At 49.6% G+C, this 22,006-nt stretch overlaps 2 protein-coding genes across 12 annotated transcripts in view; both read right to left on the bottom strand.

Moving 5' to 3' along the window:
- Positions 1 to 1,038: 1,038 nt before the first annotated feature.
- On the bottom strand, positions 1,039 to 8,924 carry SH2D5 (SH2 domain containing 5). Of its 2 annotated transcripts, XM_055798982.1 has the most exons (12): positions 8,803 to 8,924; positions 7,292 to 7,406; positions 6,714 to 6,868; positions 5,364 to 6,342; positions 5,110 to 5,190; positions 4,918 to 4,992; positions 4,519 to 4,662; positions 4,217 to 4,426; positions 2,841 to 3,009; positions 2,643 to 2,745; positions 2,408 to 2,567; positions 1,039 to 1,377 (listed from the first exon to the last, which is right to left on the bottom strand). In XM_055798982.1, exons 4-12 carry the CDS (start codon positions 5,445 to 5,447, stop codon positions 1,177 to 1,179), a joined length of 1,227 nt encoding a protein of 408 aa, XP_055654957.1. In that variant the 5' UTR covers positions 5,448 to 6,342; positions 6,714 to 6,868; positions 7,292 to 7,406; positions 8,803 to 8,924; the 3' UTR covers positions 1,039 to 1,176. The 2 variants fall into 2 exon arrangements, with proteins under 2 accessions (XP_055654957.1, XP_055654958.1); XM_055798983.1 differs by lacking the exons at positions 7,292 to 7,406; positions 8,803 to 8,924 and adding an exon at positions 6,995 to 7,251.
- Positions 8,925 to 9,025: 101 nt separating this feature from the next.
- Positions 9,026 to 22,006, bottom strand: part of HP1BP3 (heterochromatin protein 1 binding protein 3) — a 22,304-nt gene continuing 9,323 nt past the window's right edge. For 8 of the 10 annotated variants that reach the window (XM_055798969.1, XM_055798966.1, XM_055798968.1 and 5 more), the window contains 10 exons: positions 20,548 to 20,695; positions 20,064 to 20,223; positions 18,832 to 18,975; positions 18,238 to 18,318; positions 16,455 to 16,609; positions 15,631 to 15,721; positions 14,793 to 14,952; positions 12,083 to 12,194; positions 10,991 to 11,119; positions 9,026 to 10,214 (listed from right to left, as the gene is read on the bottom strand). In XM_055798969.1, coding sequence (XP_055654944.1) covers positions 9,929 to 10,214; positions 10,991 to 11,119; positions 12,083 to 12,194; positions 14,793 to 14,952; positions 15,631 to 15,721; positions 16,455 to 16,609; positions 18,238 to 18,318; positions 18,832 to 18,975; positions 20,064 to 20,223; positions 20,548 to 20,695 — 1,466 coding nt within the window. In that variant the 3' untranslated portion in view covers positions 9,026 to 9,928. The remainder of the gene's footprint in view (positions 10,215 to 10,990; positions 11,120 to 12,082; positions 12,195 to 14,792; positions 14,953 to 15,630; positions 15,722 to 16,454; positions 16,610 to 18,237; positions 18,319 to 18,831; positions 18,976 to 20,063; positions 20,224 to 20,547; positions 20,696 to 22,006) is intronic. The other 2 variants (XM_055798973.1, XM_055798974.1) reach the window with 2 other exon arrangements.

Below are 22,006 nucleotides of genomic sequence, written 5' to 3'. Positions count from 1 at the left end.
TGGGCCTGTGGGAGTGCTGGGGCAAGTCTAACCCTGGGGCCTGCGCCCCCGGGTGGGGCAGAGCCCTCACCTTGCTGGGGACACTGAGGAGAAGGACCCCACCCCCACCACTTGGCATAAGGAAGGAGAGCCACAAAACGGCTGGGGGAGAAGGGGAGAGTAACGGAGGAGAAAAGCTTGGGAGGGATCAAGGGGGAGACATGGAACAAGTCTGAGGGTGAGGGTAGACCTGAGGGGGGCAGGCCTGAGGCGGGGAAGCCTGAGTGGGGCAGGCCTGAGGGGGGGCCGTGGGCAGGCAAGCCTGAGGTAACTTCGGGGAGCAGGGACAAGCCCAGGGGGGGCTGAGCGAGGGAAAACCTGAGGTGAAGCTGTGAGCGCCAGGCAAGGCTGAGGGAGCGGCGGGAAGCCCAAGGGATCAGGCTGCGAGCCCGGGCCGGGGGCTGCGGGAAGGCGGGAAGCGCCGCCCGCCCCACCGCGCATGCGCGCAGCGCCCCGACGCGGTTGCCACAGCAGCGGGGCCGCGTGACGCGAGGCCCCGCCCCTCTCGCCACGTGACGGCGGGTGTGCAAGGCCGGCTGAGCAGCACGCGCACGGCTGCGCGCGGCGGGGGCACGCGTGCCTGGGGGTGCAGCTGGCGTGGGCGGGGGCACGGCCGCTGCACAAGCGTCACACCTGAGTGTGCAAGAGAGGGCATGTGCTGGGCGTGCAGCTGCACAAGTGTGCAGGGGGTGCAAGAGCACGAGGGTTGGAGACTGCAGGTGCTCAGGAGCGCGGGTGCAGGAGTGCGTGCGAGTATGAGAGCACGGGCACAAATGCATGGTGCAGGTGTGTGAGTGTACATGGGTGTGCGTGCAGACGTGAGTCCATGGTGTGGTTACGCAGATGCGTGCATGCAAGCACAAGTGCGTGCATGAGTGCGAGTTCACAAGGGTACATGTGCATGACAGCAAGTTCATGAGGGTGCACAAGAGTGTGCACCGCTTGCACGCAGCACTGTAGTGGGGGATGGGGAACACAAGGCCGCCAGCAGACTCCCCCTCCGGTAGCAGAGAGCCATTTATTGCAGAGGCACGCCGTACAGCCCGCTGCGCGCAGCCCGCGGAGGGGAATAACTAAGGCAGACGGCAGCGATTTAAAGCTAAATGGGGATTTTGGGGGGCAGCCGTGCTCCCGGGCCTAACCCCGCTCATGCTGCACCCCGACGGGGGCGGTGGGGGCCCAGGCGGCCTCCCCCCAGGCACTGGCCCCACCGCCGGGGTCCCGCTCCTGGTAGCCGGGGTTGCGGCGGCCGGGGGCCAGGCGGCAGAAGCAGCCCCCCGGTGCTGCAGAGTAGTGAGCCAGCAGGGCAGCCACGCTGGCGAACTCGGCGGTGGAATGCTGCCATGGTGTTGGCCACAGCCACCAGGAGAGAGGGGAGAGGTGAGCCCCCCCGCCGGGCCTTGCCAGGATGCCCACACACCTGTGTGCTGTGCACCCATGCACCCCGGAACTGAACGCACCCACGCACGAAGCACCTGTGTAGCCACGCAAAAGTGCACTCATGCACAGAAGCAGCTGCATACACGTGCACCATGCACGCACAAGCCCAGTACACCCATAAATCAAATGGACTCATGCACCCATGCATCCACACAGCTGCACGCTGTGCACTGACACACCCACACATCAAAGGCATCCGTGAACCAAATGTGCTCACGCCAATGCACCTGTGCACCACATACCCATGCGTGGATGTGCTTGCACACCTGCAAATCAAATACACTTATCAAAGTGTGGGTGCATCCGTGCGCCCACACACACTGGCACCTGTGCACCACACACAGATGCACCTGTGCACCAATGCACCGACAAATCAATGTGCCCACACACCAGTGCCACCGTGCACCCATGCACAGACGCACCTGAATGCTGATGCAACCATGAAGCAAATGCAGCTGTGCACCTCTGCATCAGATGCACGTATGCACCAATGCAGCCACACACAGATGCACCAAATACACAATGCGTCAGATACACACATCCCGCAGAGTATCTGTGCACTGGCACACCAATGCACCAATGCATCTATGCACAGCTGTACCAAACGCACTTACACCCTGTGCATGCATGCACCAGCACACCCATGCACAGCTGCACCAAATGCACTTACACCCTGTGTATGCATGCACCAGCACACCCATGCACAGCTGCACCAAACACTTACACCCTGTGCATGCACGCACCAGCACATCCATGCACAGCTGCACCAAATGCACTTACACCCTATGCATGCACGTACCAGTGCACCCATGCACAGTGCCACCACGCGCTGCTGCAACCACGAAGTGAACACACGCGTGCATTCATGCCCCAAATGCCCTCACCCCCGCCGCCCCTGCACCCTGCCACCCCCACGCAGCACCCTCACCTCCACGCAGAACCTGCCCTGGTGGGTCTGGAAGAGGCAGTAGGAGACGACACCGCAGGGCGCCCGCACCCAGAGGCACCAGCGCTTGGCCAGGCCAGGCTCGGGGCGCAGGAGGAAGGCGCCAGGCACGTCCCGCCGCAGCAGCGCGATGCCACCATCCCTGGGGACGAGGTGGCAGGTGGGCACGGGGGGGGGGGGGTGGTGGGGACAAGCGGGGCTCCCCCCACACACTCACCTGGTGATGCCGGCGAAGGCCCACACGCTCTCGGCGAGGACGCTCTCGTTTTCGGGGAGGAAGGCCAAGCTCTTCGCCCCTTTGCTCTCCCATCCCACTGCCGCTGTGGGAGCCCGTTAATCCCCTCATCACCCCTAAAACCTCATGAAATTGGGGCGACCCGTATGTCCCGTGCCTCAGTTTCCCTCTGGCACTCACCAGTGTCACGGGGGGGCTGGTGGAGCTGGCTGTCGCCCCCGCAGTCCCGGTAAGCCCCTGAGCGCAGGACTTTGCTGCGGATGGCTTTTTTGCGCACCAGAACCGGGGAGCAGTAGGGGTTCCCGGGGCACCAGGCACCAGCTCTGCCCTCTGCCTCTGGCCGCCGATCCTGGGGGGCAGAGAGGATGTGTGTGAGGGGGGGTTGGGGGCTCTTGCTATGCAAAATGTCATGCCAAACACCATGGCAAAAAAAAAAAAAAATGCCAGGCAAAAAATGCTGTTCCAAACACCACGCAAAAATGCTGGGCAAAAAACCCGCCCTTCGAAAAATGCAAAAGAGCACACAAAAAATGCTATAAAAAAAATTGCCGTGCAAAAATGCAAAACACCATGCAAAGAATTCCATGCAAGAAAAAGCCATTAAAAATGCTTTGTGAAAGATACCATGCCAAAAAACCCATGCAAATCACCATGCAAAAAAAAAAAGCGCCATACAAAAAATGTCATACAAAAAACATGTCATGCAAAAACGCCGGGCAAAAAGACCCATGCAAAACACCTTGCAAAGACTTCCATGCAAGAAAAAGCCATTAAAAAATGCTTTGCAAAAAGTACCACACCAAAAATACCCATGCAAGCCACCATGCAAAAAAAAGGCCATATAAAAATGTTATACAAAAAAACACCATGCAAAACCCCCTGTACAAAATGCTATTCAAAAAAGTGCTGTGCAAAAACGCTACACAGAAAATGCCCTGCAAAACACCATGCAAAACTGCTGTGCAAAAAAATTGACATGCAACTATGCTTGGTGCAAAATGCCTCACAAGAAAAGGTCGTACAAGAACAGGTCATTCAAAATGCTGTGCAAAAAACTGTTCCACAAAATTCCACTTAAAACAGGCTGTGCCAACACTATGCAAGAAAAGCCTGTGCGGGATGGGCCTTGCAAAATGTGCAGCTCAAAAACGTGCCGTGCAAAATGCTGCACCTACACCGCTGTGCAAAGAAATGCTGACAAAGAGGATGTGCCCAAGAATGCCACGCAAAACACCACGCAGAAATGTGCTGTGCAATAATGCGCCAGGCAAAACCTGGCGCAAGAACTGCCAGGCAAAACTATGCAAAAACTGCCACGCAAAAACCATCATGTAAATACCACTGTGCAAAAAAAATGCCCTTCATAAAGTGCCACGCACATTCCGCTGTGAAAGAAAGGCTGTGCAAAGAAAAGGCTGCACAAGAAAAGCTGTGCAAGACACCATGCAAAAATGTGCCATGTGAGCAAAGGCCACATAAAACCCATGTAAAAATCATACAAGCAAGTGTGCAAAGGCCCGTGGAGCAGCACCCAGCACCCTGCAGAGTGCACCTACCCCTGTGCTCAGGGAGCCCAGGCCGGCAGGTGCAGGCAGGCGTCGGAAGGAGACGAGGGCATTGACGTTGCGCGACACCTCCTCGGGGTTGAGCGGCTCCCGCAGCACCCTGGTCCCCAGGGGCTCCCCCTCGGCCGCCTGGTCCTCGGGGTGTGCCAGGAGGTAGCAGAGCTGGAAGGAGCGGCAGAGCAAGAGGTGCAGGGTCTGCACCTGGAGGAGGCAAAAAATTAAATATTCACAATAATAATAATGGGGTGGGGTTTTTTTTGGGGGGGGGGAGGGTGGGGGGTTGTGCCACGCACCTCGCCCGGGAGCCCCACGAAGAGGTGGCAGAAGAGGGTGCGAGCAGGGCTGCAGGGATTGCGGGCCACGAAGGCGAACTGGCGGTCGGCGTGGTGCCACGTGCTGTACAGGATGCGGCAGAGAGCGTGCGCCATCAGCAGCGTCTGCGGGGACAAGGCGAGGGGATCCCTGGGACCGAGCACCCCCCGGGGTGCAAGCAAGGCTGGGGTCACCCCTATTTCCATAGCAGGTTGCAACCCTATTTGCAATGGGAAAACAGGTTCCCAAGTGGAAAGCAATGCTCAGTGGTGCCAGCCCCTGCCAAAGCACCTTTCCAGCAGCACCCAGCACCTCTGACCCCACTCAGCACCCCTGACCCTGCTCAGCACCCATGACACCCCCCCCCCCAGCACCCCTACCTCCCCGTCGGCACCGTAGACCTTCAGCCCCTGCAAGCTGAACCTCAGCACCACCGACCTCCTCCTGGGGCAGTCCTGGCAGGGAAAGAGGCAGCGTTGGGGGGCGTCTGGGTTGTGCTACCCAGGGGTCCCCCTCCACTCTTTGGGGTCCCCCTGTTTCCCAGTGAGGGGGAGTGGTGGCGGATGGCTGACCTTCAGCGCCCGCAGCTGCTCCTCCAGCTGCCCCACTTGCTGCTGCAGGTCCAGGTCCTCCATGGCAAAGGAGCCCACATACTGGGCGGGGGGGAGGGGGGGCAAAAACTCACTTGAGTCAGCAACAACCCCCCCCAGTGCAGTAATTACTCCCCCCGGGGCAACTGGACCACCCTGAGATGATGGTTTGAGGGCTCATGGGGATGCACCTGCCCCCAAACCTCATCTCAGGGTGTCCCTTGGGGGTAAATCACCTCCGCTGGCTTGATGATGCCCCGGGCTCGCTGCTGGGGGGCCGCAGGGTCCGGCCCCCTCCCATTGCCCGGCTTCTTCTTCATGGCAGCAGGGTTTTGGGGTGAAGGCTGGATCAGGACAGGATTAAGCGTCTCCGGTGCCACATCCAAATTATCCAGAGCCACCCAGGGTGGTGGTACAGGAGTGAGCGGTGGGAGCCCGGATCTGGCCCCTGGTCAGGGTCCCTGCGGGGAGGGAGGGGACAGACACAACCTGCCCCCACTGTCCCCCGTTTCCAGCCGGCTGAGCCCTGGGGAGATGCTGCAGTCCCCGTACCGTGGTCCCCAAATCCCGGCCCCGATGCAAGTGTCCTTTCGTACCTGCCCCAGCAAAACGGTCCCCAAGTTCTGACCCCAACCCCAACACAAGAGTCCCTGCATCCCAACGCCAGTGCAAGGGTCCCCATGTCCCCACCCTCAGCATCATGCTAGGGTCCCTCCTGTGACCCCAAGTGCCATGCCAGGGTCCCCACAGCCTGACCCCAACCCTGATGCATGGGTCCCCATGTCCTGCCCCGGGCAGCGTGCAGGTGGTCCCTGTGTCCTGACAGGGGGTGCGGTGCGAGGGTCCCCGAATCCCGACGTGATGCATGCAGTCCCTGTGCCCTGAGCATACAGTCCAGACCCCAAGCGAGGGGCATGCAGTGCCACATCCTGAACCCCAGTGAGATTTTGGGGTGCCCCCCATCCCGCCCTCCCCCTTCAGCACACCGTCCCGCTCCCCCTTGGCCATGCAGCACCAAGACCCCCATAGCCCTTCAGGGATGATCCCCAAAACACCAACAATGAGGACAGCAGGTTTGGGGGGGTGGGGGGTGTTCAGCCAGAGAACCCACTGAGGGATGGACCCAGCCCCTCTCCAGTCACCCAACGGGGTTTTGCCCCCACAGCTGGGCTGAGACCGGCACAATTCGTGTCACCAAGGCCACGCCACAGCCACCTGGGCACAAACACACGGGAAGGAAGGGGGTCTGGCTACTCCAAGCACATCCTGATGGGGTGAGGGGGGTCCCCCTATGATGCCCCCATCCCCTTCGCAAGCTCAGGTTTGCCCCTCTCCTTTCCAGCACAATTTGGGGGGTCTCCCCCCGCCCCCAGCCAATCCGCAGGCAGGCAGCCCCCAAGCCCCGCCCCCCTTTTCTCACGCTTCATTTCTCAATGGAGCCCCCCAGCCCACCGGCCACCCTGGAGGTCCCCAAGGGAGAGATGCTGACCCCAAATTTGAAGGGAGGAATGTAACACCCAGCCACCAAGCACCCCCAGGGACCCCCATGCCGCTGCCCACCCCCACCCCTCCACCCTGCGGCTCACGGGCAGCTTGCTGGGATGGCTCCGCAGAAACGCAGGCGAAAAATTCTCCCCGCTCCGGCTCTCGGCCTTGGCCGGTTGTTTTCCTTCCCCAGGGTGGCTCCTCCAGCAGCTCCCGCTGCGGCGCAGGGATGCAGGGATGCTCGGGGATGCTCGACCTGTGGGCGTCAGGCCCTCGCTGTCAGCCAGGCCCCGGCAAGCCTGAGCCCACGCCGGGCACGGGGCAGGCAGTGAACTCTAATTTCCTGCCTCCGATCTGCCTGCGATGAATCACTGCAATTTACCTCCCCGGTTTTCTCCGTCTCTTGGAAGCGACGACGGCGAGCAGAAACGTTCGAGCTCTTTGGAAAACGCGGCTGCAACTGGTATTTTTCTGCTTCCCCCCCTGCTACAGCGTGCCCAGTGGAGAAGCGATTTCTAACCCCAACGCGTACACACGTGTTTATTTCTGACTCGCCACCCCCTGCCCTGATGCTCAGACCCTTTTCACCCAAATTTCTGAATTCCCTGGGGAGTTTTGCCCACCACTATGCACTTCTGCTAGGAATAAAAAAAAGGAAATAAAGAGGGATGGCTCTGACCTCGCTGCAACGCAGCCATGCAGACCCAGAGCCTTGGTGCCCAAAATCCTCTGGCCAGGCAAATCCACGGGGCCAAAGCAAAATCTGCTTCCAGGTTCAGGGCCACGCTTGGCTCCTGGGAAGGGAAAGCAACAGTTTGGGGAGGAGATGGGGTCTAACCTCTCATGGGTACACCCAAAAAATCCATCTCGCACCCCGGTGCTCCTAGGGAGCAAGGAAAAGGGTATGAACGGCAGCATTCAAACCTTGGGTCGCTGCCAGTTCTGGCAGCTTCAAGACTCCATGAGATGCCCCGGCAGAGCCCGCTGGAACAGTCAATAGCGCAGAAACAGCGGAAAAAAAGAAAAAAAGCCAGGACAGATGGGGCTGAAGAAATAACATAACAGAGCCCAGTCTGGCTAGGAAGCAAAAACTGGAGAAGAGCGAGCGGCAGAGCCGGTGCTAACCTTCCTGAACATGCAGCAGAGCTGCCACTTGCTCTGCCGGCAACACTGCCGTGGGATGATTTTCCCATTCAATCCCAGTTGCTGCTCCCAGGAGGCAAGGATTGGTCCTTTGTGTGAGATACAAGAAGACCCACAGCTTTTTTTGGCCCAGTGTGCAGAAATCATCGAATTAGCAACTAAAACCACAACCAAAAGGAGTTTGGCAATGACCAAGGGAGCCAATGACCCTTTTTAGCGCAATGCTCCAGTTCAAGGTGTCCCACAGCAAAATTAAGCCATGCTCACGTTGTGGAAAAAACTGGTGTTATCTAAACCAGTGTTTTAACAAATATCCCGTGGTGTGGGAATGCTATTGGGAAGAGGGAGGTTGCAAAACACCCCACCACCAGGCAAGGACTCCTTGTCCCCATAAATATCCTATCAATGAGAGAAGCAGTTTCTCAAGTTTGGCTCACCGTAGCGCCTGCCTGGAGGAAAATGCCAACAAACCCCGCTGTTTTGGTACAAGTAGCCCCAGGAAAGAGCCATTAACTAATGTTTCCAATTGCTTTACATCCCTGTGGATTCCTCTTTGATCAGGGCTTTCATTCTCCCAGTTTTCTATCAGCAGTGATTTTTGTTAACCTACTGTTTGCACCCTCGTTAGAGGGCTGGAAACAATTTACAACATTTCTGTAAGAATTTTTAAACTCCCAGTTGTTGGCGGTAGCACACCGGGACTGAACTGCAACTGAAAAGAATATTCAGTAAAGCTATTTTCTCTTTTTTTTGCATTTTATTTCTAAAGGTACTTCCACGCCTCTCAGCACGGTATGTGCAACTCTGTCCAAAAGAACGTTAAATGACAACCCTGTCGGGTCACATTCAAATCACTACCACTGCCCTGTGCGAGGGAGAGCTGGGGACATGGCAGAGCGCGTTTTGAACGCAGGTGCTGCTCTGTTGAGCAGGGCAGAGAGGAGGAAGATTTCAGCCGGTCTTTTTTTGTCCCCACTGGCCACTGACGGGGGGCAGAGGGAGAAGAGGAGCACCAAGAGGTTCAAATAGAGCTTTCTTCTTGCTCACCTTGATCTCCAGAGAAACCAGGGAAGAAAAAGATCACAAGTCAGTCCAGCTAGAGCTTGGCCGGGGCTCAGGGCTACAACAGCCCCACTCTTTCATGCTGGCAATGTACTTTTAACAAAGATCTGCCTCTGCAGCAATCCACGGTGACTGTAATTCCCTCCTCTCTGTGTTTCCAGGAGGAGAAAGCTGTGGCGAGGAAGAGAAAGGACACACAAAGTGGGCCTGGAATCCAGTTTCATTTTATTTTAGCAAACTGCATGTTCTTCACTTATCAACATCTCTACATTAGCAATTGTATAGCTCTCCAACTTTTCTTTAAAAAAAGGGTAAACAAGAGGTGACAAAACTCAGGCTCTTCATCTCTTAAAAACATTTGAAAGTTGGATTCAAGAAGACTTTTATATATTTTGGTTTTAAGGTAACAGATGTGGTGTGGAAATACTAATTCAAATCACCCGCCTAACCGAGAACTGCCCCTTTGGGAGCCCCTCTGGCATCAGACCATCAGTAGACGCTGCAGCCTCTGTTTACTGAAGATCTGACTAACCGTCAAACAAACTTTGCTGGTCTGAAGGAGCAAAGGTGCTGTCTCCTCAGCCTGTCACTCTAACAGCCAAGCAGAAAGAAGCACCTCCAGGACTCAGTGCAAGTGCTGTATATACAATGCTTCTTTACAGAAGCGTTAAGGACCTCGTCATGCAGGGGATCTAGGGAGGACTCTTCTGCCGCTGTACCTTCTCATTAAGAATCACATTCCCCCAATCATCCTGTTCCTGCTGTCTAAAGATAAAAAGATCTTCTTTGAAGAATTTTTAAAAGCCAACCCTCCCCCCAAACCCAAAAGGAACACCACAAAATGTACAGATTATATATGTCCTACAAAAGTCCTAAAATTATTGCAGAAACTAAAGATGACTTGTTCCGGGGGGGGGCAGGCACGAGGCACAGCACTGAGATCTAACAAATGCTCGGGTTGGTTTGATTTAGTTTTCAGCTTTTCCCCCATTACTCAAGAAAAAAAAAAAAAAAAGAAGCATTTAAGCATCAGAACTAAAACACAAATGCACGTTGACTTATAAAACAAGATTGTGGATTTGACCATGGGATTCCCTGACAGTGGAAAAATTTACTTTTTTGCCTGGAGAGATTTCCTCATGGTGGACTTGCCCTTGGCAGAGGATTTCACTTCCTTCCTTCCCCTGGCTGCTGGTTTCTTGGAAGAGCTGCCACCAGAGGGTTTCTTGATGGCTGGGGCTGCTGGTTTGGCTTTCTTAGCAGGGGTTTTAACCTTGGGAGGGGGCTTTGCTTTCCCCCCATGGGCTGCAGGAGTTTTTCTTGGCTTGGGTTTGGATTCTCTTCGTTTCATTGGAGGGGCCCTGCTCTGTGATTTTGGAGGTGGTCTCTTCTGCATCCTGTCAGGAAGAGAGACAGCAAAAGATCTCAGTGGAGGCACAAATGCTACCCAGAGCAGAGCTGCTGTCATCAATTTGCATAAACGAAGCAGATCTTGGCATCCTTGTTCTTTACCACGGATGTTCCTTTATGCAGCAGTACATTTCATTAGCTAAACCCCAGAGAGCAAGAACTCCTCTGGTGGATCCTGCCACACTAAGCACTTCTCAGGCTCCACAGTGCTCTGCAGTGAGGTTTCAAACTCTTTTGATAGGCATATAAACATAAAATAATGACAGTGAATCAAAGTCAGTTGTCAGAACAATTAAGAGACCTAAGCACTAGCTCTCCTCTCTAAATGGAATTCTATTATTTAACAAACAACACTGCTCTTAAATCCATATGCTAAGTAAGGTAGGTTTTGTATCTTGCTACAGAATTGCAAATAGTAATACTGTAGGGAAAAGTTCTCCTAAGGAAACACTTTATAAACATAAGAAGTCCCACATCAAACATCAGACTAAAGTAGGAAACTAAAAGCAATAGAGAGAATAAACACAGGCTCTCTTCTCATCTGGAGGAAAAAGAAAAAAAAAAGGTAAGCTTCGAATTATGGAATTGGGGAGATCAGTATCTCTGGAGCAAGGCATAACTAGAAACTTCTTCTTCCAACACCTCTGAGCAACAGACTTGTGGGTAAACCACCACACTAAGAGACAAACCTGTGTGCTCTACAGCTGTGACAGTCACTTTTATTTCATCTGAAAGAGCCCATTCATCTCTCGTGCTGCCATACCTCTTCTTTGGTGGTGGTTCTTCCTCCTCAGACTCTTCCTCTTCAGATTCTTCGTCCTCAGATTCCTCCTCTTCCTCCTCATCAGATTCTTCAGAGTCCTGCTGCTTCTCTGGGTAGAGCACATCTGGGCTACAAGAGGGTTCTTGTCAGAGCGTGACTTGCTTCTGAGGACACAACTCCAGAGTTGGCAAGCCCTGGGTAACCCTGGCTCTCATCAGGCACTGCTGCCCACCCTCCTGTAAGGCTACAGCTCCGACCCTAGCCCAGATATACTCCCACGACTTTGGTGTTTGCGGCTATCCGAAACCAACGTTATTTAGTCTGCAACGGTGGAAGCGCAACTGCTTCTGAGTCACCAGGAATGCCCCAGCCCTAAGCTGCCCTTTCTCTGGTTCTCTTCTTCATTGCTCCTTCCGTGCAAATGCAGAAAGGCAGACAATAAAGGGACAAGATCAGCGACTCTGAATGCAGGCTGAAGCCACCAAGGTCTTTGTATGCATGCAATAAAAGGTGAGGAGCAAAGATTTAATGACTATACTGTCATTTGGCTCTTCGTGGGATACTAAGTCACCACCCCTGGGCTCCACATGGCCTGGCATAATATATACTCGCAGCAGGAGAACAAAGGCTGTTTTAGTCTCACGGTAGCTAATTTAGGACATTTTCCCTCCCCTGACCTTTCCTCTACATTGGCATTAAAAAAGGCAAACAGCTGGGTCCCCCTCATTAGGAGTATCCTTGCATTAAGGCCACCGCCACACTACCTGCTCATGTGAATTTGTTTTAGCATGGGAACACTTAAGACAGCCCTCATCCTGCAAAAAACCGCCACAACAGAGTACCTGAGAATACAGAGCACGATATTTTTATTGTCCTTAAAAGCTTCTCTTGCTAATGAAGCCAGCTTTACATTCAGACACCCAAGTAACATCATTATCTAGAGTATGGGTGACAAGGCAGCAGCTCACCAGTTATTAAACCCTCCACAAACTTCCCTCTAAATAGGAGGCTGGCCCATGAACTTCAGTATTGCTCCCTGGCTGACCTATGCAACATTGATCTTGAAAAACATTTTACAGCCAAGCTCTTTACCTAGGATAATAAGGGAAGCAAAGCTGAAAAGTTCCACTGAAGCCCTTTCCAGAAATTTGCTCCATCCAGCCATTCTTCTCACATTTCTGCAGGGTTCTCTTCAGCAGATGCACTGTGAGGGAAGGGGGGGGGTGGGGGGGAAAATATCAGAGAAAGCTTGCATTGCTATCTTTATCCACTTGTCTAATCTTACTGTGCTCTGAAGTGCCCTCTGAAATCAGAAGAGGGAGAGACAGGGTGAAATCTTCTTTGCCCAGGACGCCTGCAGAGGAACGGAACAGCAGTGGAGACCCAAGACTTGTGAAGACATCACTGCTTGCTTCCTTCTGCACCCAGCAAAGGACAGCTGCTGCATGCGGGACCCAGCTAGATCACTGTGTTTAAATAAGATGTACTAAAACTTCTAAAGGGAAATCCTCTCGCAGTTAAATTTCAAGCAAGATACAAGTGTTCCTGAACATTTAGCATGTGTGGCTTTAAATTCTCCAAAGGAAGAAGTCAAGAACGGTGCATGCTTCTGATGTCACGATCAAGGGATCCTCCTTTATAAACGCATTCAACAGCAGCACGTAACTACTTCTGTCCAAATTTAACCTGTCTCAGCTTTCTTCAGCCTGTCCTCCAAAATGTTTTTTAAAAGAAGTTTTTACCCTATTTTTGCCCTCCTTGTGTTCTAAATTTCACATGTGGTACATCTTTGCCCATTTGAGGGGGTGGGGTGTGTGTGGGTATTTTTTTGTTTAGGGAAAATATTTGGTCTAGAAATATGACAAATGCACTTTCCAGTCCAGTCTTCTGTTCCATGGTGCACTGTGTAAGAACGGTAACCAAAACTGCGCAAGTACAGGGGACCCTTTGTCTCTGGCAAAGGGCTGAAGCTGTCTAGTCAACTCAAAACCATTTTCAGCTTGAATTCAAGGGACTATTTACACATTTAGCTCCCTCCAAGCCAAGGGAAAAGCAAGACCTGCCCTCAAGCACGCTCCAAAGAGGTTCACTTAAGAAATGGAAACATACAAAGAAAAAGCTGGCAGAACTGTCATCTGAATCTGTTCTGTACGATTAATGCAAAGGTATTTGCTCCAACAGTTATTCAACACTCCTGAAATGGGCTTTTATCAAGAACTGACATTTCACAGAAAGAGAATCATTTGGGACAACGTCATACCTTCACCAGCTTACAGCCTACCTCCGCTGAATTTTTTTTTCCTTTGAATGGCACCGGAAGAGCTTGCACAGCTAATTGAGATGATTGTATCCATTAAATTACTACTGTTGCATCATCAGGATTCTTACAGTTCAAGAACTCTTTAAAAACCCCACACTCCTATAAACAGGAGCAACACAAAAACATAAGGTTGGTTTTTACTCCAGGTACCAAAGATCAATAGCAGCACGTAAAGGATTTGACTCCAGTGAAGTCCAGTTTTAAGTGTGAGGTGTAAAACAGGGAGGAGTGCAGAGCACTGGTTCTGCAGTGTGTACCTGCCTGCTTTTACATCTCACCAGATCTTCCTCTGGTTGCTCTTAAAGCAGAGCAGAGATCATCAAAATTCCTTTCATGTAACGGAAAGAGAAAGAAAACAACAGATTGCAAGCTGAAATTTCCTTATCCAACTCATAAGACCGACAAGCACTGGAGGCTGGCTAAACAGAGCCCTCTAAGGACCAGGAAAGTTGCCCATGGTCCTGAAAATAAATTGTGCAAAGGCTCAGTAAGCCTGAAAACGCTTCTCCCTGCCCCAGGATTAAGAGAAGCCACACTTGACATCAGCCTCTAATTGCCAGAAGGCCTCAGGCAACTTCTTTAGCTCATGCTGCTGCGAAGAAACCTGTGCTCCTCTGCATGTTGGTAAGCCCTGCATCAAACAGCCATGCTGACGCCGTGCTCCAGCTCCAGGTGAAGAGTGCAGGATCAGCAATCTCCTCTCCGGCCCTGTGTCCTGAGGAATGGCACCAGCACTGTGACACCACAGTAACAAACTGATCTGCTTTTAGCTTTGGTTCTAGCAGAGACTATTGCGAGCTCATCCTGCTTCAAATGACCTCCAGCATCGGTTAAACAACTGCATCAGGGCTCAGATCAAATAATGCAAATAAGCCATCAGAAGATCTGCTTTTAAGTCTCTGCTAGTATTGCTTCTGCTAATGCAAAAGTCAAAACAGACACGTGTCATTCCTGGGAACAAAGACACTCCAGATCTCTTTCCAAATACAACAGGATTTGTTACTGTCTCCTCACTTGGTTGACCTTTCAAAAACCAGAACCAAAGAAGGACCTCAAATAAATCACTAAGATGGGTGCTTGTGTTGTTTTTTTTTTTTAAAAAAGTTGGACAGTGCAACTTCCCTAAATAAAAAGCAGCTAGAAACTGCACTTATGCCAGGCTGTAGCCTTTCAAAATAGAGAGACAGATGAAATCAACTTGGTGATTTAAGAACAATAAAGTACTTGAATACTATTCCCCATTTCTGAGAATGTGCTGCAGACAAGAGAAACAGGCATTATGTCTCGGAAATGAGCCTTTGTCAGGTTTGAAAGGAACTGATGGGAATTAAAACCACTGAGCATCTCTGCAGCACAAAGAGCTGAGCAGCTGTCAGTTGCCCAGCAAGCTCAACAGAATAGTTCAGAGGTGCTACGCAGCTGCAGCTGCAGGACTGTCTTTCAGCATGTAGAAGAGAAGCATTACAAAAATTGGTACTTTACCCTGGAAGTTGGAGTTGGTCCCTGGGTGGTTTTCCAGGATATACTTCTTCAGCGCTGTGGTGGAGCAGGTCTTCGGTTCGTTCATGGCCGCAATAGCAGACAGGATGGCGTCTTCCATCAGAGTCCCACCCAGCAGGGGCTTCTCCCCTGATTTCTTCAGCTATTTTCCAAGGAGGAAGAGAAAAGCATCAAGACAAAATTCTCCCAAACCAGGTCAGGACAAGCTCCTCTGCACCAGGTGGGTCGGCGCTCCTGCATTAGCACAGATATGTTTTATATTAAAACACTGCACAGGGAACGCTGCTTTCCCAGCTTTAATTGGGAGGACAGGCCTATTCAGTCAGCTGGCCTGGAGGGCTTTTTATCAGTAACACATTGTCCTAGTCCCCCAAATACACTGCAAGGATGTGGCAACCTAAGGCCTAGCACTCAGGGAAGGAAATAAATCAGATCTTCCTCCATCCCACAGACCAAATGTACCCAAGAGACTTTTATGGCATAGATACAGACATTGCAGGCATCTGGGGTACCTACTGCACTTACAATTAGTGACGGAAAGGGAAGCTTACCCCACCATCTCCCCTACTGTGCTAGTGAGTCAGAGCTGAAGCAGGGTGTGGAGCATGCTAAGCAAGGAAGGCGGGGGGGTCTGCTCCAGAAATGCAGACCAAGAGGAGAACAAGAGTCCTACTACTTCATAGATTGACAGCTCCTGAATATGACAGGCTGCTAAAGAAAGGTGTACCCAATGGAACTGGGCGGGGAAAGGGCGTGTTAACTTATACCCAAGGCTTGTGGTCAGCACAGCCAACAAAACAAGATGAACTCTGGCTCTGACCTGGAATGTCCCAGATGCTCCCTTCCCTGTGATCTGCTCTAACTGGCCCTTCTCTACAGCTCTCTGCAGGGCATTCTTCAACAGCTGGGGTCTGAAATACAGAAGGACAAAGCTTTACTGACACACATTGACAGTTTAAAACACACACAGGGAAACAACACTTTATATAGTGTGAGCAGAACAGTACTTATAAGTGGTATCTGCCTATATAGAGACATTTTAAATGGAGATCTGTCAGCAAGGGCTGATCACACGAGCAGAAATTGAACCGCAACATTTTCTTGGTGTCACTGCGTATCCAGAAACATACAAGCTTCACTTGGAAGGATTTACTAATTTTGAAAAGCACATTTGGACCTGGGGGGCAATGAGTCAGTCAGCCCGCAGACAAACAAGGGACTGAGTACAAGCCCCTGTAAGAAGTGATGCACTGGGTTTTCCTAAATGTGATTCCTCTCCAAGCCTCAATCCACTCTGTATGGGCAAACTTAAAAGATTACTGCAAGCATGGGCCACTAAAGCATCAAGAACCAAGTGGGACAAGATCCCAGGGAGAGGTCTTCACATCCACGCAACTAAAAGGATCTGATTTTGGTGCGTAAAGCAATGCTGATGTCAACAGCAGGAACAAAGATTGGGTGTGGAGGGACGCAGAAAAAGGCACAGCTTTTCCTCACGATTTCCTGCAGGCTCTACAATGCAGAGCACCACCTGTCTGCTGAAATACTGAACTGAATCACTATGAAGCGAGGCAAAGACAGAAGGTGGCTGCGTTTCACTGCTCCTCTGCAGTGTTGCTTGCAAAAGGGTACTCCTGCACCTACCTCATATCTAGTTTGAGTTTGGGGTAATACTGAGACACGTATTTCTTGATCAGGCTGTAAGAAGCTTCCTTTGGTTCACAAAGGCGGGTAAAAGCCAGTGGCAGGATATCTTCCAGCTTGACTTGTTGCTCTGCAGTCAACATGGAAGTGCTTTTCTGAAATACACACATTTTTATGCATCAGTGGGGCCTAAACCTGGGTTTTCTGAAACAGCAACACACAGGTAGGGAGACACGCCCCTGACACTGGCCACAGATCTAGAAAACCAAATTCTGTAAGGCAGCTCTTTAAATGAACAATTTAAAAAATTTAGCAGCTTAAGGAAAATCGAGCACATTTGGCTGGACTTTTCATAGAGCCTTACGAAAGCTTCAGAAATACAAATTGCTGACTATTTCACAGCTGTATTTTTAATCATTTCCTTCCTCTTTCTATAGACATTTGCCTCTGCTACCCTTCAAGGAGACAGGTGAAAATGATACACACAGACATTAAACTTGAAAAACCATTAAAGGCAAGACCGGCTTACACAGGTCAAATCTTCCCCAAAAGCAACAGCTAAACAGAAATGCATTCTTTTCAGATGAAAAAATGAAGTCTTGACCGAAACCATCACTCCCTTCTGAATTCTCCTCCCTCCCTTGGTTACTATGAGGAGGAAACAATCAGGAAAAAACAGTCTGTTCTTTATACCGAAAAGGCAGTGGGGAAATGTACTGAAGTTCAGTGATTCTCACGCTGAACAGCAGCTCTGCAAACCGTCAAATGGGTGAGGGTGCTGCTCACCCAGACAGCTGCTTGACTTCTAGCTGCATTCACCGAAACCAAAAGCAAGCTATTCGTTTTGCTGCAACACTGAGAAAGTAACTAGGAACAAAAATACTTATATGCTGTAGACAAGAAAAGTGATGCGTTAGCAGTTACCAGGTGTCTTGCTCGAACTTCTCATGGAGGCAGTGAACTCCGTTTAAAAAGAGGTTACACTGCAATTAGCCGCCTTCCACACCCTAGTACCAAGTGTGTCACCGATTCCCTCAGTTTTAGAGCTTTTGGTCTCCCCAGTAGCACCAAGGCGTTACAATGCTCTTTGGGGTTCACCTGGTTAAGCTGCAAGGGTATCGGCAAATTGCAGCTGAGCATTTTGTATCCGCTGTGTTAGAAACATGTTTCATACACCCAGTACAGCAGAGAGTGGAGAACAGGGATGCAGGAACCACAACTAATTGTGAGGCCTAAGCTCAGCATCCCCCCCACCCCATCACATTGCACTGCCTCAGAACAATATGCACCCAACATTAGCAGCTTTCTTCCAGGAGCCTTAGGACATTTTCTTCTTCCTCCCTCTGCCCTCACAGCTGATGGAAAAATATTCATCTGACAGTCCTGAAGACTGAAGTCTTCGATTTATCCATGCAACAGATATAACAGAAACAGCAGTAGCATAAAGCTCTCTTACAATACCTGAGAGGCATCTCTCTCTACCAGGTAAAGACAGAAGAGGAGCTTCATGGTTATTCAGTTTTCTGCCTCTGAACCAAAGCCTAGGAGTTTAATGTAAACATTTTAAAACTAAGATTTTGATTATTCTACTTGATTTTAATTTCTCATACTAGCTTTCTGATTCTGATTTTAGTGGAATGGGTGTTTTAATTACTGTACTTGGGGAGAAAAAGCACAGCAAGGAGGAGAACACTGTTTGGGCTGGGGTTAGGCTGCATTTTGTAAGATACTTGTGTTTCAGTGCAAGATTTTTCAGAGTATTGTTTAAAATGATCCATCTCACCTTTCTGTCTCTGGCCTTTGGAACAGTTTTTCCTGCATTAGACACCACCACAAAGCTCCCAGAAGCTCCTTTTCCTTTCACCTAGTTTGGAAGAAAGTCCATTTAAGTCTTTAACAAAGTTAATTCAGAATAATAACAACCTAAAGGGACTAACTGACATCATTATGTAGTTTTTGAATGCGCCGCCACCCTGGTGATGGGCTGTTATGGCAGAGGCCTGACTTGAACCCACTGAAAATGCAGTAAGATCAGAAACTGCAGCCAGACATTAATAACATACTCTGCTGTCCTGACCAGGCGATCCTAACGGATATCATGTGCATAAACTAAAGAAACATACTGCTGCAGAAGTGACATTGCTGGACTCGGCTGCTGCAACGCTGTATGACACAGACTCAAGAAATGGTCAGAAATTGCACAAAGACAACCATGCAAAGTATCTGATTGACAGAACAACGCTGAAATTCTGTCAGTGTCTAACACAAAGTGGAGGCAGAGGTTGATTAACCTCCACGAGGGAGAACATGCTCACCCCTGAGACCTGTTAATGGGAGTTTAAGGAACGTAATACCACCTCCACAAAGCAGCTCTTACCTGTCTAATAATTCCTCTCTCCAGCTCCCTTTTCAATGCTTGCTTTAGAAGATAGCCTCTCCTCTCGAGCTCCAGGGAAGGGTACTTGTGGATGATGTATTTGCGTATTGCAACGACTGACGCGCCACTCTTTTGAAAGCACGCCTGAAACAGAAGCAAAATGTTAGTCAAAACCACCTGCACCAAAATTATCTTGCCGTAGGACTGAAAGAACAGAGATTGAACTGATGCATACAGGCCAGCACATCAGCACAGGATACCAGGGCTGGCCTTTTCCCCACGCAATGACTCAAAAGTATAAAATATGAGTAACAAAAAACTTACCCTTTCTGAGTTGCTGAAGAGCAGACAACACAAAAGCAGTACAGCAAGCACATACCAACTAGTCCCCTATTCTGAAGCACTTAAATGTAATGGCTTAAACGTTACATGCTACTACAAAATGCAGTCACCTTTTGGCAAACAAATGCCACACAACTGTTAAGTCGTTCTACTAATGTCAGAGGGAGCAACCATTAAGTCAGAACAAGTTGCCAGGTTTGTGTGTCTTTTGGTGTTTTTTTTTTTTTTTTTTTTTTTTTTTAAGAAGATGGAAGATTGACATTAGTAAATGAGTGGAAAAACCTAAGCTGAAGTTCATATTTTGAAGATATAGCCGCTGGGAAAGCCATCTTGCAATTAAGGCTGGTGGAATCCAGGCCTCCTGTGAAGGCTGTGAACCGAGCTTCAAGGGAAGAGCAGCAGTGCAGCTACAACAGCACAGATCTCTTCTTACAGCTAAGAGGGATGCAGTAAACCAAGACCAACACCACTTTGGAATGATAGTTTACAGTATCCCCACCTGTCCCAAATCAGAGTAAGTTAACGCTGAAAAAAGCACGCATCTGATACGTGGGTTAATCAAGGTAAATAGACTTAAATATGGCTAGAAGGCACACCAAACTAAATGATGACAGCTATCAACCAGGTTATGTCATCCTGGCTGTTTCTAATAATGTCATTAAGGAAACAAATTCTAAACAAAGAAATAAGCTACAGGGCCCCTCATCATCACCATGGACTCACATTTCAGCTCCATGGGCTTCCAGGCAGAAGCACACACGTCTTACACAGTCATATTCCTGCTAACAGACAGCACTATCATCTGTACCATCAGCAAGCTGAAATTGTGGATTTCAGGTGCATAAATTATTGCAACAGATGAACAAAAGAAACATTTGTCTCCTGCTTACCCCGATGGCCTCAATTAAAATAGCATCCATTTTGGGACGCGAGGTGGCAGCCATCTGAGTTTGCTTCTGTGCTCTAGCTAGCTGGCTAGCGGAAAGAGTAGCCCATGCAGGAATGGTCTTTTTCACCTTCTTCTCCTTTTCCTTAGACTGATCCTTCTCGCTTAGGAAAAATACCAAGCAATAGTAAGACAAGAGATACTAAAACAAGCCAACAAGCAGAACAAAACAAAATATCTGACACTGAAAATAATTTAAAGAACACCTTCATGTTCCTATTAGAAAAAAAGTGTCTTGATATTCAGTCTCACACATGTTCTAGAACAGCAGCTACACTTCATTGGTATCTTCTTCCTGAGAAATCTGAACACCTATTTAAGGGACCCATCCCGTTTTCCCCACCCCTCCTACCATCCTTCCTCTCTGGAACCTGACTTTCTTCAGAATCCTACCCAAATCCCTGAATTCAGTACTAAGCAAGCCTTACTCCTTTTTGGTTTCTTCTGAGGACTTTGTTTCCCCTTTCCCTTTGTTCTCAGGTTCCTTTGGCTGTTCGGCTTCACTGGATGCAGCAGGCACGGTTTCATTCTCTTGTTCTCCAGCAGAGGCAGATTCCTCAGAGGTGACTTCTGCATCTAAAAGATGTGAAAACGCATCAAGTTACTGCCTAAAACTAGCCTCTATTCTTCAAGAGGGCAGAGAAAAAACCCAAAACCTTAAGAACACCCCCAAAAGTTATTTCCCACCACACAATTTCTTTCCTCTAATTTAAATGGGTGATTTGAACGTAACTGACGCGAACAAAACCACCGAAGAGAGCTTCAGTAAGTGCAATCAGCCATCAAATGCCAGAATAACTTCAAACACTGTAGCATTTTCACAATGAACCAATTCCCCCAGTCTTCTCCTTTTAACTCCAGAAGTTACTGTTACAATCCTTCCTCATCAGAGCGGCCTGGGTGGGGAAGGGGGGAGGAAATCGGTACCACTCACGAAGATTTTCCAGTAGGTTGAGGTTTATGTAGTTTCAACTCACGTGCAAAACCATACACCTCTACAAGAAATTTAGATAAAAACATACAAGTAGCTTTGTTTATGACCAACTTGTTTTCAAATAGTGCTGTTCCTGCACCATACACTGCAGCACCTTGAAGGATTTTAACTGTTGCCCTCACATTTTTCTACACTTGGCAAAGCTTTAGCTTGAACACGCATTAGCAGAAGCACTTGTCTACCAGCAGGATCAAACCCGGTCAGAAATCAACTTACCAAGCAAATTAACTCCAGTATATTTAGCTGAGAACAAGCCTTAGAGACTGGACTGCCTATTTGATAAGATTTATATAAACTGCTACTACCCACTTTCTTGATAAAGAGCTGCCCACCATCACTGCTCCATGCAGTAGACAGGTTCTCTATTGCTGAGAAGGAGCTTAAACACTCCTGCTACATTTCTGTGCATAGTTTTCCCAATGAGGCATCATGTATTTAAAATGTGCTGTGCATTAGTAGTTAGTTTTGTACATATTTTATTTATTTGTGACACCAAAGATGACAAAGTCAGTGAAACTAACTGGATGTAATACTGAAATGACAGATTATGAGAAACTGAGGTGAAGCTGCTAAGACCAGACACATGAATATTGGACAGGATTTTACGACACTGTGTTAAAATCCTTTCCTTCAGGAAAAGAAAGAAAAACATTAGATACTTTGTTTTCCCATTCATTAACTCCACCTTTTGATCTCAAGCCATCTTCTTGACACTACTGAAACATCACAATTTCTACCTTTAAAGAACGTGCAAGCTTAAAAGGGATTATATTTAGCTTCGTTTTTCATGTCTGGAGAGTCAGGACTTTGCCACGGTGTATGAAGGACAAAACAAATGGGTTCAGACTGAAAAGAGTGGCTGCAAAATAAATTTCCCAATAATCCAAGAAAAG

The sequence above is a fragment of the Falco peregrinus genome, chromosome 3 (assembly GCF_023634155.1).
Source record: "Falco peregrinus isolate bFalPer1 chromosome 3, bFalPer1.pri, whole genome shotgun sequence".
In the NCBI taxonomy this organism is placed as follows: Eukaryota; Metazoa; Chordata; class Aves; order Falconiformes; family Falconidae; genus Falco; species Falco peregrinus.
The sequence above is the reverse complement of the archived record's forward strand: the minus strand, read 5'-3'. Positions and strand labels throughout refer to the sequence as shown.

Coding starts and splice junctions, on each gene's coding strand:
- SH2D5 (XM_055798982.1), bottom strand. CDS start 5,447: ATGAAGAAGAAGCCGGGCAATGGGAGGGGGCCGGACCCTGCGGCCCCC. Junction 2,568..2,642: donor GCCTTCGCCGGCATCACCAG/GTGAGTGTGTGG, acceptor CCTCGTCCCCAG/GGATGGTGGCATCGCGCTGC. Junction 1,378..2,407: donor AGGGCAGGTTCTGCGTGGAG/GTGAGGGTGCTG, acceptor ACACCATGGCAG/CATTCCACCGCCGAGTTCGC.